The sequence below is a fragment of the Austrofundulus limnaeus genome, unplaced genomic scaffold, assembly GCF_001266775.1.
Source record: "Austrofundulus limnaeus strain Quisiro unplaced genomic scaffold, Austrofundulus_limnaeus-1.0 Scaffold161, whole genome shotgun sequence".
In the NCBI taxonomy this organism is placed as follows: Eukaryota; Metazoa; Chordata; class Actinopteri; order Cyprinodontiformes; family Rivulidae; genus Austrofundulus; species Austrofundulus limnaeus.
In genome coordinates, this window is record NW_013952563.1 from 719,970 (window position 1) to 738,693 (window position 18,724).

The 18,724-nt window shown below is 41.9% G+C and overlaps 2 protein-coding genes across 3 annotated transcripts in view; one reads left to right on the forward strand and one right to left on the reverse strand.

Annotated features, from left to right (window-relative positions):
• The window catches only part of zfpm2a (zinc finger protein, FOG family member 2a), a gene marked incomplete in the record, with an annotated part of 138,524 nt that extends 124,120 nt beyond the window's left edge, over positions 1-14,404 (forward strand). For both annotated transcript variants that reach the window (XM_014017104.1, XM_014017105.1), the window contains 3 exon segments: positions 9,416-9,622; positions 10,178-10,405; positions 10,761-14,404. In XM_014017104.1, coding sequence (XP_013872558.1) covers positions 9,416-9,622; positions 10,178-10,405; positions 10,761-13,318 — 2,993 coding nt within the window.
• A 1,602-nt stretch (positions 14,405-16,006) lies between these two features.
• Positions 16,007-18,724, reverse strand: part of si:dkey-122a22.2 (uncharacterized) — a 40,613-nt gene continuing 37,895 nt past the window's right edge. The window contains exons 9-11 of the mRNA XM_014017106.1: positions 17,154-17,236; positions 16,958-17,054; positions 16,007-16,864 (exon numbers count right to left, since the gene is read on the reverse strand). Coding sequence (XP_013872560.1) covers positions 16,697-16,864; positions 16,958-17,054; positions 17,154-17,236 — 348 coding nt within the window. The 3' untranslated portion in view covers positions 16,007-16,696. The remainder of the gene's footprint in view (positions 16,865-16,957; positions 17,055-17,153; positions 17,237-18,724) is intronic.

The window sequence follows — 18,724 nt, forward strand, 5'->3', positions numbered from 1 at the left end:
GTGTGTGTGTGTGTGTGTGTGTGTGTGTGTGTGTGTGTGTGTGTGTGTGTGTGTTTGGGGGTGTCTCCTCCTGGGAGGACTTTTTTAATTTGTGAATTCTGACCCACGTGCCGTTCGCTCAAGGCCATGAGCTCTCTGTACTGATTGTATCTGCAGAAACACTCGATTCTACATTTAGTCTGAATGCTTTATTGTGAAAGGAGAAATATTTGGGGAGAAGGGGGTGAAGAACGGGCGTCCGAGCAGAAGTTGACAAAAGAATATTTGTTGCGATAGATTCTTAGAGAAGACTGCTTTTGTTTGCTTATATATATAATTTTAAAAAATGATTTACAAATGAAATTTAGGTGAAACCTTCAAAAAGTCAAAGACATAAATTACAAACAAGAAATGTAGAATAAAATAAACTTTCTCATTAATATATCAGTGTTCGGACAAAAACAGCTGAAGTTGAAATGAGGTCAGGAAATTGTCTTTAGATTCTGATTTTTTTTTCTGAGCCTCAGATATTTGAGCACAGATGCACAGGCAGGATGGTGTGTGAGCTGCCATGTCTGCATCATCACAGCCCCGGTCAGAGCGATGCAGCTTCAGCATGAGAAGAGTGCCTCCTAGTGGCCGAGAGGAGGTGGGAGACAATCTGTGGAAACAGCTAAATCTGCTTCAGTGGGACGTCAGGAGTAGAAAGCTTGAGTCCTGATCTGTAGGTTTCTCAGACAGTTTGTTTAACTCGGATGATTCTAACGTCTCCTGATGTTTCTGGGTGGGGTTTGTTCCGTGTTCGTCACCGTGCAGGTGCAGATATTCTCCATCCTYYTTTTGCGTCTTTATATTTCAAAACTACCCARAGAAGCTGCGTGTGAAAGCAGCGACGCTGTCGTCTTGTGATTTCCTCTCCTGATGAGGCTCTGCTAAAGGAGTGGCTGCTAGCGGCACGCAGCTACTTGATATTCGAAGGTTCGGGCAGCTTGTTCCCATTTGACCAGGAGGAGCTGGAGATGATTGGAAGACAAGAGGAGTAGAGGTCTTTAATTACAGCCCTCTCTGTGGCTTCAGGCACCGCTGGCCCCACTTCACAATTAAGACCAGCAGTTAGTGCCGAGCCAAAAGGCGGCGATGAGAAATAAGAGGTTTAATTTTTAAAAAAAAGTGTCAGGCTTCAGAAAGAAAATTTGAGTGTTAACTTTTGATTTTTAAATCAAAGTTGTTCCTCTTCTTTCTAATACATGACCCCACGATGCAGTCAGGTAATGCCGATGGGTCATAGCTAATGTTCCCAGGAGCCCCATCCCATAATATGTGGCTGCGGTGCAGTGAGACTGTACTCCAGAGCTGTAATGGCCTCAGCAGCCGTAATGTGTTTGGACAGATGGGAGAGGCAAGTGCTGATGTGCTTAACTATGCATTTTACAGCTAAACTATTAAAGAGTTGTGCTGTTTACACACCAACATTTGAATACCTGTCTTCAGGCCAGTTTAATTATCCGGGCCCTTCTGTTATTTCTGCCGCTTTGTTGTCTCTCAGCTTTTTGCACGAGGCATGAGAGATTTGTTTGCAGCTTCATTAAGATATGGTGGTGGTGGGTAGCATTTTGCAAAGAGCAAAAAAAATAAAAAAAATAAAATGCTCAAGTATCTCCGTTCTCCCTGCCTTCCTCATACAAACAGATAGTGTACGCATCCGTTTTCTTATAAAGTCATTTAAAGTAAGGAAATTAAAAAATGCCCTGTGATGCCTGCACTTTGAAATCTCTCGGGGCTTTAGGCAAAAGGGGAGGCGACGCACACCACCTCCCCAGCCGATTCATCCTGAGACGTTTGATTAGTTCACGAGCACTTATGGAGGAGAAAAGGCTCTGCGTTCTGAATGTGTTTCATGAATTCCGTCGTATGTTCATCTTCAACTTCACATTCAAATAACCCATTAATCAAAGAGAAGCGAGTGAAGAGGGCATTTCGCCAGCAGAGCCACAGACTCAGGGCCTCAGTGAGCCGCTGGTGTTGAGAGACGGCAGGAAGCGACGCTTTTTAATTATCTGGACTACATACAGGATGCCGTTTTTGATTGTTTTAATGAGGCAGCTGGCYTATTGTCTCCCCTTAATTCCTCCATTGTTTTTAGAATATGTCATAGTTCTTTATTCTTTTATCAGGTGCTCTGCAGGAGGATTCAGACAATAGCCTTCTTTCCAACTGCATTGGCCACTGCACAAAGGCAGCTCACACTGCAGACAGTCAGCAGGCAAACAAGTGCAAATCACTGGCTGCACTTTCCTCAGCCTTTCCCCCACTTCCACAACTTAACGCTTTCGCTCCTTCGCTCTAACTCTTGACCCCCCCCAGCCTTCATTCACAGTGCCGTCGTCACTGGTGGCTCACCTGTTTTTCTGTGATTTGGATCACGAAGAGGCTGTCAGAGGCGAACAGCCGTGACAGATCTTGGTAAAGAACTCCTTCATGGAGTATTTGTTTTTGTCCGATGCTCAGCTGACGCCTCTGCACAGGCAGCTGTCAGTGCTGCGCAAAAAAATAATATACATTCACTTTGGGTTTGCTTATGTTGTGTCTGTATGTATTTGAGTAGTAGTGTCCCTACAGCGGGACCAGTAGGGTGACCAGATCCCAAGAAACCAAATGCGGGACAAAAATGGTGCTTACGAGGGACAATGTGCCAGTATTATGATGTCATCAGAAATTTTAATTTATTTTAGGTTTCACATTACATTCATTGATCTCTTTTAGTGCAAAACAATGAAATAATTCAAGTTTATCAAAAAAAAGGTAATTAAACATTTAACTTCATATTTTTAAGTAACTGTTTTAAGTTTAACAGAAAAAAGTTGAAATAATTAACTTTTCTTGCAAGAAACTTTTCATGAAAGAAGCAGCTTCTGCTCAGCCTAAGCTRTGACAAGTTGTCTGATAAACACTCAAATGTGGAAAGATTCAGAACCTGCATTATTAAAGAAAACTGATAGAAGATCTGCTTCAAAGGAGAAAAACAGTCGRACACTTWAGTCCACAAACACRCAACACACATTTACAGCTAAATTATTAGGACTTTAAAACTGTACTCAGTCAAACGCGGGACATTATTTCAATTTGGGGGACGGCGGGATAAGAGTGAAAAATGCATGACAGTCCCGTACAAATCGGGACATCTGGTCACCCTAGGTACCAGTATTTTTACAGATACTCATATAAAGTGACCCGATACCTGGAACTAATACCAGAAACGATACCCAATTCAGTGTCTTACAGTTTACTTTTCWAGTGAAMAGTTTGTCTGTTCCATGATTAAAAAGATTATATAAATTGAAATAAAACTGTAAAATGATCCATGCTGTACATCTGATTAGATATAGTCAGAGAGGCTGTAGGYCTATAAGGCAGGAGAGCCACCTTGTTCTAAATAAAATAGTTTTCAAAGTAGTACAATGTTTAAGKTCTAACTCAGTAAGTACTTGAACTCATATTCGGTTTGAGAAAAAAAAACTGCATTTGATCCATACTCCTTACCAGTTGGTGGCGGTACTGCACCATTAAGTTGTTGGCCACCTGCCATAAAACAATCTAACAAGTAGAAGAAGAAAAGACAAACTGGTATCGGGACATGGCCAGCTGCGTCACCACAACAAATATGGTCAGAGTGAATGGATAAAGTGTGATCTTGATTTAAAACTTTAGCCACTGGAGCTACAATCACGCCAATTAAAACTGACTGGAGCAAACAGAAAACTGTCCCTGATTCAGTCAGTTTTACATCAATTGATCTAAGAGTTGGTGTTGGAGTAGCCAAGAGTCATCTTCAATACCATCAGAGTGTGAATGTGTGTGTGACTGTAGTGTGAAGTGCTTTGGAGTCTATAGGGACTTTGATAAAGCACTGTACAAGTTCGTGCCATTTATGAGTCCCTGACATAAGCTCACAAGACAAATACTCACACCCTTAATAAAAGTTTAACCACACATTGCRTCGCAGAAAAAGCACTTAAGATTTATATTACAAAGTATCACACACATACTTACGGTATATCACATTATAAATGTAAGCATATAATGGCACAGACTGGTGGGGCAACTCTGAGGTGTTACAAATATACCTTTGGTACTTTTAAAATTTGATAAAATTGTGAGCTTTTGTCTAATTTTTCATTATGGCAGTGAGCTTTTTTTCGTACACMCCYAATAGAAATWTAGAGTGCTAACAGAYCATATGAAATCTCTCGATTTTACCTAAATAGCCATCTTTTTTCCAGATTTGACCAAGATGGCTACCAAGTCTATGTATTAGTCTATATTTATGGCATGAAAAATTRCAAACATTGTGCATTACTTCAATGAATGACTTCAATAGAGTTCAGACTCTATATCTTTAAAGGGGACAAATCGTCTGGATTTAAAGAGACAGCCTCAAAGCAAGTAAATATGACACAAACCTCAGAAAAGAGGTGAAAGAGGGGGCTTGTGGAGTTACAGYAAGGAGGAATTCAGACCAAAGCAGTGCAGTTCCACTTCTTATAGACCCCAACTGAAGGATTTAAATGTGAAAAAAATAAGGWTTTAAAAGCATCAAATGTCTCCTTTAATCTGCAAGATTCCATTAAACATTTCTCATTTCTAACTGGAATGAATGTAAAACTCATAGAAGCCTTGATATGCATCATACAACTGATTTTGTCCCTGTAACCAGCACAGTACTGCCTCAGTGTTTTACATTGCTCAGTAAAACTGGGACATAAACCCACATCCAGCCTTCTCAGTCCCAACAGATGGATCTGTGGCATTCTTGGCTTAAAATACAGCTAAACATTCTCATCAGACTGGACGTATTCTACTCTGTTTCAGCTGAGGAGAGCACAGAGAATCTTTGATATGGATTGATTCAAACAGGACGGATGTGTATCTGCGTGTAAAAATGCCCACTCCTTAATTCTCTTTGTAAGCCGAGCGCGTCTGAACTGCTGTAAGAGAGGAGGGGAAAAAACTTTTGTATCTGTGACCACGATATAGTCCCCACCATTGTCGGTGGCAGTTTGTATCTACCTTGACGGTGAGTTCAGCAGACAGAGGAGAGGAGTTTTGTTATTTTAATTAGGCGATAAAAATTCAAAGGGTCTCTCCAGGCTGCGTGTGGTATGACAGAATCAAAACGATGAAGCAGAGCAGCCTGAAGTGTTGTGTCGTCACAGCAGATTGGCCGACAGATAGGTTCTGCTCTTTAAAGTGGTGCTGACATGCTGATGTGGGCACGCGCACACACACACACACACACACACACACACACACACAAATGGGACTACGAAAGATAGCGTATTTTAATACCATTTCACTTCATTGACATGTTTGTGCTGGTCTAATTTTGAGTGAGTCACCAGCAGACAGTAAAGACTAGAAAGGTTTTAATCAGGAAACTGTTTGAAAACTGGAAATGTTCATTTTTTTTTAAATTTGTGTCATGAGGAAAATAAAAAAGACTGTTTGATACATAATGAATCTATAATGTGTGATCCAATGAAGAAACATTACCTGTTTTTACAACAACTACAGACTGAAATTCCAACATCCATCAACTTCCTTCCATAGAGCCCAACACTAAAATGGGAATTTATCTTTGCTAAGATAACAAAATGCATCAGTTTTTAAAACACTGGGTCACTGTGGTAAACTCACACCTAAACCTCTCATTTTTCCAACATTATAGAGATAGGACAGGCAGACAGAAACAAATGTCCTAATTTCTAAAATACTAAGCTTTAGAAAAAAAGTCACTAATGTGATTAACTATATTTTTATAAGCACGTTTCAGAACATCCAAGGTCATAAAAGAAATAGATATAAGATGAATAAAAGTGGCCGAAGGATGAGCCTTGTGGAACACCAGTAGTGACTGGGAATGGCTTAGATTGGTCCAACTTTGAGTGTGACCAAAAATAAGATTTAAACCAGTTAAAGGATGTGTTAGTGATGCCAACAGAAGCTAATCTAGAATGTTATGATAAGCAGTGTATAAAACTGCGGTCAGATTAAGATAGATGAAGATGATTAAGTCTGGAGTCACTTAACAAAATGTACAGGAATAAAATCCTGAATCATATGCGGCAGAAGCATCAGGCAATCACAGATGGCAGTTTTTACTGTATGTTTCTATAAGAGAGTTTAGATGGGCACTCTGCCCTCAGTGAGAGAAACTGTGTGAAAAAAGGAAAAAAATCCTACATATAAACTCTGTGAGAATTTTAAAGTTTGCGTGAATAGGCGTATGTTAGCAAAAATTTGGTAAAGTTTAGACAGCTCTAAAGGTAAGTGTGTGACATCATCATCATCATAGTCTTAATATAGTTAGACAGATAGATGACTTTATTAAGCAGAGAGATGTTTGGTACTTAAAAAAATTTACAACAGCAGCAACAAAAAGTACAAAAACAGGTGTGGTCATGTCAGAAATTTAATGTATACGCAAAAACCACGGAAAGCCTGTATGATCCCCCATTTCCTACAGTATAATGCTCTGTATTGTGACTCAGTCATTATGCAGTGCTGTTTGATTTTTTACATTTTTCATCGACTATACAGTGTATATCAGAAAAAATGATACTCTCAGAAAAATTGCCATAAATTTAACATAGATAATAATTTTGAAAATGTGTGCATAACCTTTGGTAGAGGGGATCATTCTGTTTCACAAACATCACCTTATCGTATGCAGACAATTGCAACAATTGTTCTGAGCCGTCTCACTGTCTTCCGCAACGTTYACAAGTACCGTGCTTCTGGGACCAGCTACAATCTCGACAAAGGGAGGTCCGGCCAACAAAGGACCCAAMGCACACCAGCCAACATTGAAGCAGTCAGAACCCTCTTCAAAGAGCAACATGCTGGAGAAGCACGAGAACCCTAACATTTGGAAACTCATGTTGGAACTGCTCAAGGACAGTGCGAACACTTTAGGAAACAGGAAAGACCTCAGCTGAGCGGTGAACTGTGGTCGGGCCATTTTACACCACACAGGCTGAGGCAGGAARAGAGACAACTGCACAGGTACTGACAGGTTTTATGTCCAGGAATTATGCAATTGTCTGCATAAGATAAGATAAGGTGATGTTTGTGATCATGATGTTTTAATGAAAGAAAATGACCACACGATCTTGTACCAGGTTATGGAATAATTACATGTAATACCCACTGAATACATGTACATGTACATGTACATGTACATGTAATGTGTACAGTACATTACATGTAATGCTAGTTGACTGGACCGACTTGTCCACGGCCACTTCACATGTTTGTTAACCCTTGGTTATGATTCATTCAAAAGTGGGAAATTTTTGTTTCGACGTTAGGACATGACATGCATGTAAAACACCATCTAAACTTTTAGATCGTATTTTAACCCTCACATTTCCTTGCGCAAAGGACATGAATTTTGTGAATTTCCAACTGTCCCTGCTCACTGGAGCGTGAAGCGATTTTTCTGAGAGTGTCATTTTTTTCTGATACACCCTGTATAGTTCCCTAGACATCTGCCACACGTTTCAGTAAAAATAGCGTGCAGATGATGGAAACAGACCATAATGCATTGCAGCCTGAGCAGCAGGCTAATCGAGGCTAATGCTAATGTTTGCAGCTTGTTCAGACTCAATGAAAGTGCCTTTAATTATCAAGACGTGTCAAACATGTGGCTTTTCTCTTCTGTCTGAGCTGTGTGGGGCTGTACAGATATTTTCTTTTTTTTTTAATTATTAGATATGTTGTAATTCAAAATGTAAAGTGGGATGCATTTCAAATGTTATAATGTGTGGCATGTTTTTACTACATTCCATGACTTCAAAATTGGTTTTTCCTTGGAAAAAAAATTGTAAGTGATAATTTATTATTTGAATATATTTGTATAGTTAACAGTTGCAGTATGTGGTTGTGTAAAACAATGGCGTTTCAATGATTGTTCATTCTTAATAACAAGAAACAAGGATTGTTTCGACTCAGACCCTCTGCTCACACACCTTCACAATGTCTACAGGGCAGATTTTAAACCTGGTGATTCAGACATTTTATGTAAACATGAGTAATCAGTGTTCCACATGTGTGGGGGCTCTCCAGCAGTGCACCCCCCCCACCACCACCCCCGTGCCTCATTCACTCCTCTCCTCAGGACTCTCTTTATTCCACATCAGCCAGGCCTCAAATCACACGTCCCCTCTCAGCCTGACGCTCTGTCGGTATGTTTGCACATCTTTGAAAACCAACAGCGTGCTTTAATTAATTGTCCAGCCTTTCTCAGAAACAATGTCCTAATTCTGCCATTTAGCACGAGCGTATCATAGTTTGTTGTTATCTCCGCAGCCAGATTTCTGTAAATAGTCATATTAAAAACTTTAATCTCTTCAATGGAAAATGAAGTGCAGCTGAAAAGCCTGTCATGTGCTGAGATAAATTTTATCGGAGCTAAAACCTTCACTCTCTTCTTTTACCCCCCCCCCCCTCCTCCTGCCTGCCTCCACTCCCTCTTTCTCTGACTTAATGAAAATGTTCAGAAGATTTCAGAGGAATGCTTAATCCCAAAACACAACAATCTTATAACGCAGAGGACCTGTCTGTGTTGTAGCTGACAACAGGACTTTAGGAAACTGTTTTCTGCGGCTGAGGTAAAACTTTGCCGCTGGATGAGTGCTAGTGCTTTAACAGACATTTGAGTGAGAGCAAAAAGAAAAAAATGTATTTTTTTCACATACTAAAATTGCAAAATCAACCCCACAAAATCACACAATTCTGCCTTGTTTTCCTGGAAAAATCAAATTCCAAATTGCTGTCTTACCAAGAAAKCAGATATTTTTTACCACAATTAAGTTTAATTTTGGTTACAGTTCATATAAGCCATTCAGCTGAAATAATTTACCCAATATACCAAAGAGAAAAATCTAATTATTGACTTGGTTATGTCCAATTTTGCTAAATAGTTTTATTCTTTTTAATTGCCAGCATCATTTTATCTCCCAGTAACTTATGTCAATGTTTAAAATGTGCCAAAAATTTGGTTGATATCAAAGTTGTACTTTAGAAAACAATGAACTGAAAATGCACAAGTTTGTTTAAAGTAAATATGAAAAAAAACTTAAAATTTAGGACTCAGCATTCCCTGAAGGAATACATATAAAGCCCTGCATATTTTGCCAGAGTGCAATCCTCCATTCGCCCATTCATCCATCCGTTCGTTCATCATCCATCCATCTTATCTGCTTTCCTTTTCTGGCTCATGGAGCAGCTGTCTCCAGCAGTCACTGTGAGAGCAGCGTCCTGCACAGGTCACCAGTCCATCACAGGGTCACATAGAGACAAACCAGACAAACAACCATTCACGCCCTCACTCGGGACAACCAGCAAATGTTTAAACGACCATCTTTGTTTTCTCCAGGTGGCCAGCTGTGGTGCACCACCACCAAGAACATGATGGAGGGCGAGGAGCTGGTGGCGTTTGCGGTGGACTTCGACTCCCGTCTGCAGGCGGTGAACCACATGTCTCTGAGCGAGGGCATGTACCCGGCCCGGCTGTTGGACAGCATCCAGCTGCTGCCACAGCAGGCCGCCATGGCGTCCATCCTCCCCACCGCCATCGTCAACAGTGAGTGTTTGCAGAACTGGAATGCTTTCTGTTTAGACATGCGAGTCTTCCATCCTGTCTCACGCACAAGCACGGGTCCACAGCCTGCACTCAGTCACCTGCTTAACAAGGAGTGCTGCTTCCAGCAGGCTCAGATTAACCCAGATGAGTCTCTGCACTGGAGATAAGAGCCATCAACCTTCAAGTTTTGGGTTCATATAAACACACTGAGGCTCAAACTAAAGTGTTAATTGCAAAATATACGCCTCATGCAAATAGTGTGTTTGTTTACTTTGCAAGGGCTATCTGGGTTCAGCTCGACAGGGAGGCTTCTGTAAGCAGATGGTCCAGTGTTCTTGTTTGCCCTTGAGAAAGGGTACCAACCCAGTGGTAGCGGTGCAGAGATAGGCTGCAGCTGAGGATTTGGTGGAAAAGCCTTTTAATGCAGGCTTTGAGAGTCACAACTGGAGGAGATTGTTTGTGTGTGTGCAAGCTTTATATCTGTATACTTACAAATGAAAGTACCGTTTGGATCCTGATATAATGTCCCCTTTGTCCCTTTTTGTCTCTCCTCAGAGGACATCTTCCCCTGCAAGGCATGTGGAATCTGGTTCCGGAGCGAGAGGAACCTGCAGGCCCATCTCATGTACTACTGCAGCGGGCGGCAGAGGGAACCTGAGACGGTGGTGGAGGACAGTGATAATGGACCCCACCAAACTCCCAGTATTTGCCCCTTCCCTCAGTGCAACAAGAGCTTCTCTGGAGCCAGGGCCCTGGAAATGCATTTAGGCACCTCACACAGTGGTGAGTGACCAAATCATGAAAAAAAAGGTCAGAAGAAATGTGATTTTTTTTTTGCATTTTTTATATGCCATACGTTATGGAAGCAGGTGTTTTAAATTTTAAATGAAAATGCTTTAGAAAAACATAACAAAGAAGCATATTTTAAAAATGACTGTTGTGTCTTTGGAGAAATATACATATCCTGCTGTCAGCTCGCAAAGTTGACAGTTTATCCTTGAGCAAAAAAAAAAAAAATCAAGTGGATGGGAATAAGCTTGGCATAATGCTTGAGTGTTTGATGGTTTCTACAGTTAACTCCAAAGGAGAAGAGGGAGACGAGATTCTGAGCATTTTTTTCTTTTTATCTCCCTCACAGGTGTCAAAATGGAAGAGAGCCTCCCTCCTGGCACCAGCTTGAAATGCACAATCTGTAACTACACGGCAGATTCTCTTATTACATTCCAACATCACATCATGTCTCACCTGTCACAGGCGGCCTTTAGATGCAATCACTGCCATATCAGCTTCCAGAGCCACAGGGAACTCTTACAGCATCAGGACTTACATGGGCACGGCAACAAACTTCACAGGGAAGGCGACGGCACTGAGCATTCCCCCAGGGGGCCTGAGGAGAGCCTCCAGCAGCAGCAGCAGCAGCAGCAGCAGCAGGCCCGCACTGAGCTGGCCAACAGGAAGGATGCTCTGCTGGGGAGTCCTAAAGGAGCCCTCAGCAAGGAGACCAGCACAGACGGAGAGGCTGAAAAGGCTGAAAAGAAGCCCATGCTGACTGCTCAGAAAGGAGAGGCCCACCCAGGCAGCAAAGCCAGTTTTTCCTACACTAGAATCAAATCTGAGCCCTCCAGCCCCCGACTGGCCTCCTCCCCAGTGCAGCATAACATGCCTACATTTCCCATGGGCCCCTTCTTGTCTCAGTTTGCCTTCTCCCAAGACATTTCTGTCGTCCCGCAGGCTTCAGAGATTCTGGCAAAAATGTCAGAGCTAGTTCATCGGAGGCTCCGCCACGGAGGGAACAGCTACCCTCCTGTCATCTACAGCCCTCTGATGCCCAAAGGGGCCACCTGTTTTGAATGCAATATCACCTTCAGCAACCTGGACAACTATCTAGTCCATAAAAAGCACTACTGTAACAGCCGCTGGCAGCACATGGCAAAGTCTCCTGACTTCTCTGCACTCTCAGATAAGGTTCCTGAAGCCGTGAGCCCTAACAGCGGGCACAGTTCTGTCAACTTGTTGGCCGGCTGCCACCCAACAGAGGCTGACGGCCACCTCATGCAGTCTGCTTGCCTGAACTCCAATGTGCTGGACATGATCAGCGCTGGGGCTAAAGGGCCTGATAAGGATCTAGCAGGACAGGTGAAGAAGGTCTCCACCCCGACTGGAGCTGAGGACAGGCTCAATGGGAAGCAGATGGAGGGGAAAAGCCCAAGTACAGGTTTAGCGGAAAGTGATAATGATCCCACCAAGACGACCTGTGAAGCCTGCAACATCACCTTCAGCCGCCACGAGACTTATATGGTCCACAAGCAGTACTATTGTGCCACTCGCCACGATCCACCCATGAAACGTATGTCCACCAACAAGGTTCCCTCCATGCAGAGGACCATGAGAACCCGCAAGCGCAGGAAGATGTATGAAATGTGTCTCCCTGATCAGGACCACCAAAGGCCCCCCCTGGCTCAGCCTGGTTTTCTTGGAGTTCCTCCTTTAAACCCTTGTACGTCTCAAGACGCTGTGGAGAACCTCGCTGACCGCTTCCACCCGCGCTGTGATATCTTCCCTGGGATGGTACCCAAACACCTGGAGGCCTCTCTGACTGTCACTAAACCTATCCTGACTCCTAAATGCAACACAGTGGAGCAACAGGAGCTGGACGCACCAATCGATCTCAGCAAAAAATGCTCACCGGTCTCTGACAAGACGTGTAGTTCTCCCAAAAGACTTTTAGACTATCACGAATGTGCAGTGTGCAAGATAAGTTTTAACAAAGTGGAGAACTACCTGGCACACAAACAGAACTTTTGTCCTGCAACAGCAGCCGCGGCGGCTGCTGCTGCTGCTCAACAACAACAACAGCAACCGCAACAACAGCAGCAACACAGCGAGAGCGGCAACCTGGAGTCCAACGTGTTCCCAGATGTGAAGAGCGAAGCCAATAACAGTCCTGATGATGGCTACGATAAGAGCCCTGGCAAATGTGAGAAGAATGGGAATGGGAAGGTGATGGTGCAGAATGGAGGCATGTTCCCCCYTCACCTGGGGCCTGTGCCAGGACTTAAGCCTTTTCCTGAGCCCCAGCTCATCCCATCAAAAGACGAGAACAAAAATATGTTTCTGCCTCACTGCCTTTATCCTGGAGCAATAAAAAAGGTGAAAGGTCCTGAGCAAATATCACCGTATTTTGGGATAAAGCCAACCGATTATGTGACCGGGGGTCCTGTAATGCAGGGAGAGGCTGAACAACAGGAACAGAGTGTTAACGGAGGAGGAGAGACAGGAGCAGCTAGAGAGCAGACTCCGCAGCCAGCTGCAAACGGCTGCCCCCATCCCGGAAAGGAACCCCTTCCCCTTCTGCCCAAAAACCGAGGCATGGTCATTGTTAACGGAGGGCACAAGCCAGAGGAGCGTTCGGGCACAGCCCCACCACAGCAGGAGAACCAACCCCAGACAGAGAGCCAGCCCTCCAACCCTTCACCCACGTGGGCCACCGAAAACCAGGCCGACTCCAACGAGAACATGTCACCCCCGTCAAAGTCGCCCAATGAGGAGGCGGCGCCCGCTGCCAACAAAGGTGTGAACGGCAACGGAAGCGGCAAATACTGCCGCCTCTGTGACATCCAGTTCAACAATCTATCAAACTTTATTACCCATAAGAAGTTTTACTGTTCATCACATGCTGCAGAGCATGTGAAATAAGTCGAGAAGAAGAAGGAAAAAAAACGGACTTGCTCTTCTTCTCCTTTACCAGACGTTTCCTTCAGACTTTGACTCCTTTTTCTCCTTTGTTTTGGTACACTGTTGTGTCTGGAATAGTGCATCATGCAGTGCTGAACGCTGCTTGTGGACAATCAAGAGAAGCTTCTTCTTTCATCGTTTTAAGACTTAAAATGCAAAACCATTGGTTTCAAAAAGAAAAAAAAGAAAAACGAATCAAGAATAATATTGGTGCCACGTTCACATTAATTTATTTTACAATCAGTATTATTAGRAGTAGTGATCTTAATTTAAATTCAAAAGGAAATTTATATCAGAGTTGTTTGTAATGTTATTGTATAGTCATTCTTGTGTAGCACACATATTGTTTACACTGTATTGTAGGCTCAACGAAACAATAAACAATACAAAAACGAGATGCATTTTAGACACAAAAATAGCTACTGAGGCACTTGTGTATTCTTATTTGCTGTACCAGTTTCTGTATGCTCAAAATGTCTCCTGCAGATTCCTACTAATGACTTGTTCGCCTTACAAATCACTATTTAACAGTGATTTCCAGGCACAAGCCTGCATCTCACATTTTGGCATATATATACATGGCTTTGCATACATATGTGGCTGTTTGTCCCCGTCTCTTTTGTTCAACTCAGATGTGGATGTTTTCATGAGGAAGACGACATTCTTGTATAGTACTCGTATTTCTGTTTGATGATACACTTTGTTCTCCCTTTTTGAAATTTGCTCTCAATGCAATACTTTGTAAAAGGGAACATTACTGAAAGCAGTATTATTAAATGGGGACTGTGCATATAATTATTTGTAACCCCGCAGGGAGAAAAAAAAGGAAAGCTGTACAAGAATTAAATTTATTGCTGATGAACAAGCTGGGTGGGAGGTCAGTAGGGGTACTGATGTAAAATGATCATTCCAATGTCCTGATTATGGGAGAAAATGTTTCTTAAACGTTGTTGCTATGCATGTATATGGATGGAATTAAATTCCAGATCTGTTGGAAATTTTTATTTTAATGTGGTGTCATAATTAAACTTAAATCCTCAGGATGAACCACTGGTCTCTGCTTTTGTTTTTTCTTTTTACAAAATCGTGCATACAAACATATCAGTATGAAGACAGATCTGTTTGTACCCTTTAGTTAAAGAGAGAAAAATCTACAAACGTCACTAAAATAACTTCAATAAAATCAGAAATTGCTTTGGAATTTTGGTTCAGCAGAAATAGTTTAAGACTGCCTTGACCAGAGGATGGTACTCTTAACCTGTCAACCTACGGGCCTAACCCTAACCCAGAGTGAGAGACAAAAACACTGTGACAAAAGCAGAGAGAGAATTTATGTAAGTGCTGTAACAATTATTCCCTTTTTTATCATTTCCAAAGCTGCATATCGAATGAAAGGTAACTTGATTGGCTACACAGCTTTGGTGTCAGAATAAAGCTTAGCGCTGATTGGTCGATTCTAGTCAATCATTCATGTTTACCATGTACGGGTGGGACATGAGGGGCTTGCCACACATTTTGGGCTCTGGAGAGTCTATAGATAGTCTATAGATCCAGTTGGTCAAAAAAAGTGTCAATCAAAAGAAAACAACCAATCGAATTGTTTGAACAGCCTATTATGCAAATTCAGTCTGTGGTAAAGTGGGTCAATTTATAAAGAAGCAGACAGAAAGTAAGCACAATTTTCTTCGTTTGAGGCAATCACTGAAATTAAGCGATATCTGTAACTCTGAGACTTCTGCACCTGCCCACAGGTATTCTGGCTCACTTCTTGTGAGCAAACTGCTCCAGCTGTCTCAGGTTGAAAGGGTTCCGTCTCCACACATCAGGTTTCAGCTCCTTCCACAAGAGGATTTCGATCAAGGCTCAGACCTCTACATGATAGTCCAGTGTTTGGTTCTGAGCCATGCTGAGATGTTTTTAACTGTGTTTTGGGTCATTATCCTGTTGGCAGACCCATGACCTGCAGCTTAGACCAAGCTTTCTGTCACTGGGCAGCACATTTTACTTWAGAAGGCCTTGATAGTCTTTGATAGCCTTCATAGTCTTGAGATTTCATTTTACCCTGCATAGATTCAAATCACCTAGTACCCTTAGGTAGTTTTTTTATGCGTCATTTTTGGGTCTGAGAACATAGAGCTCATGTGAGTTGTTACCAAATAGTTCCAGTTTTGCTTTTGACAGTGGTGTCCCTCTCTGCTGTCTTTTCTGTCCACTTCGGCTCAAATAGCGACTATGCACGCTCTGATGTTCACCTCTAACTTGTTTGGAAGTTGATCTGAGTACACATAAGTCATGAAAATACAAAGACTTGTTTTGGATTAAAAATAAAAGTATCTGTCGTTATTAAAGGGAACGAGACACAAATAAACATTGAATATTTTATGCTCACTAATGATTCATTAGGAAGTAAATGTTTTTATATTTATTTGATACTTATAATTATTTTACATAAACAGTAAGAACTGACAGAGGCTGCACAGTTCACAGTTTATATTTTATCAAAGGGAGTTAAAAAAAATGTTTTCCCCCTCTGCATAACAGTTTGGTCTTTTTCTTCATCCTATAACAGATGCCAACTATTTATAGTAAATCTTCAATTTTATATAGTAACAAAAAAAATTAAGTTATGCATGTTTTACAACACAGTAATGACTTTCATTACGTTTTTTATTTTTTTATTATGTTTTGTCATTCTGAACAACAATGACAATGTTGACTGTGAAGGTTCCTGGACTCTAGATCCGACAATAACCACTAAAACATTTGTTTTTTGAAAAAAAATTAATTTACTTTCAATTTGCAAAAGACCAAAACGGAATTCCACATCTGGTTGAAACTCAATTACAAGCTAGATACAAAGAAAAGTAATGAAATGGAGCAAAAATAATCCAAAGTACCTTAATGTTTAGCTCTAATGTGGCAAAATATTAAGACAGAACTGAATGAGATAAAAGTATTGAGTTGAGCAGTGATGTGTGTGTCTGTGTGGCCTTTTACCTTGATAAGGAATAATGTATTAAATTTTGGCACTGGCCAATCTGGCAAAGAGCCTGAAATAACAACTTGAAAGATAAGATGAATCTAAGACAGAAAATATTTCATCACATTGACTACCCCCCAGTTATCTTCAATTAAAAAGCTTCCAATGAGACAGAGCTGAGCAAAAACATGTTCTGAAATTGACTTTCTGATGAACCTCAGCAGACACCTAGACAATCTCCACAAACTGCCGTGCAGAAAGGTAAAAAAAGATAGGCGGAACATTTTATTGAATATTTAAAACCTATTTGATTATCACTCGACCCCGTGTCCGGGGCGTCCCTCCTTTCTGGCCACGGGTCACTCGCTCTGCGGTCTGGCTTGTCGCTGGCTCACCAGCTTCCACAGGTGCTGGCTGATGGCAGATGGCTTGTTGTAGATCATTTGCTGGTCTGCTCTTTTTATGTGAACATGATTGGCTGATGGGTAGGATTCCTTCAGGAACCTCTTTTGATGTTCAGTCACCATCTGGTGCAGGGAGAAAATGATTTATAACGTTACTGGAGCATTGTTGAAACGGTGATGGGACTTACTRCTGAAGTATGAAATAAAGACACTCACCTGGTTTAGGTGCTCTGGCATTTCCTCATCAAAGGAATCCCCAGTGAAGACACTCACTGAAATCTTGCCAGAAAGGGGTTTAAATGTTTTTATATCCCTTTAGAAACACAAAACGACATGATTATTTAAAGCAAAAATGCAATGTTTCTTTGAGTTTGACTTGTAATAAAGGCTGAAACGTGCATGTTTTAAATACCTTACTTGAGCTGCACTTTCATTCATGAAGTAATACTCATCTACAGCACTGCTCTGGTGGGCGGGGTTACAGAGGAGGTACCTCTGACGGAGGCAAAGACACAAAAAAATAATAATTCAGAATTTTATATAAGTCAAAACACATAGGAAGATTACAAACTGAACAAAGTTCCAACACGTTGATAAATACAGACATCATATTCATTTCCCCCGGCAGCACACCTGCCTAAACCCTGTAAATGACATCCTGCACAAACTCATCGAATTATGAGATCTATTAGCATTTAGACTATAGGGTGTAACTGAGAATTATACCAGATTTCTATTGCATTTTAGTTGATTATCTATGAGTTACGTAGCCTGGTTAAAACCAGACCCTTGTCCTTCACTTTACTTTGTACAAGGGTCTGGACTTGATGCATAGTGAAGTGATTCGTGAAGGAGGCGTGGCCTCTGCTGAAGTTTAAAATGATTGGATCAGTTGGCTTCGACGTATGTCGCTGTGACGGAGGCTAAGCTAAGAAGCTAACCGGAAATCTCGTGTGCTGTAAACAACCCTACTGAGAGGAGAGAAGTACCGAGCCGAACGAGACGACTGTAAATGAGAGCTGCTGCTTTGTCAGACAAATTTAATTTAATTTGGAAGCCTTATCAACACAGACTGGCTTCATTCACTTCCTCCACTGCCGTATGCTAAAATAACTAGCAGACACTGCGCAGAACATCAATGTCATTCAAAACTCGTCCTTCTGTTTGCTGATTGGCCCAGGTAAAATAAACTACAAGCAGACACTGCGCAGAAAATTGGCGTTCTGTTCTCCGATCGGCCATGCTAAAAATCTGCCAGCGAAATCCATCTCAACGGGAGAAGTCCCAGACGGAGCAGTGAAGGGAAACTAGAATTGAGCGGAGCTGCGTAGGAAGGCAAGGGCCAGGCTATAAGTTACCCAACTTAGAGCCATTTTTGTGTTCACTAACATTGCTTAACTGTGGCTGCCATCTTGAATTTGGGTGAATCTAAAAATGAATCGGTTGTAGATGTAGATCTATGGACTTCAACCTGTCCAGTGTAGCCCGTCCCTCAGATACTGACCGCAGGAGGTAGGCACCACCTCCCCCGCCATCTGTAAATGAAGAAGCAGGTGAAGATGTTGGATAGATAGATGGATGGATGGATGGACGGACGGACGGACGGATGGACGGACGAATGTGAAAGAAAATATTGTTAAGAGTGTTCGTTTACCAGCTTGACACACACTGAGAATGTACCAATACATGGAAACTGAATGTCAAAGAGTTGCATACAACCAATCATACAAAGAGCGCTCTGGCTGAAGACAGTTTATTCAGTCTGCGTTCAGCCCCGTTTACAGGACATCAGTGCCATTTAACATGGGCAMCCGGGACATGACTCCGCCTATATTCTAACCTAATGAAGATTAACAGTTCAGTTATGYGTTGAATCAGTGTTCAGACATGTATCTACATAAAATCATCAATTTAAGCAGCATAATCACATTTAACATATATTACAGTTTCCCTAATAATAATAATACTATACCATGTGTAGTG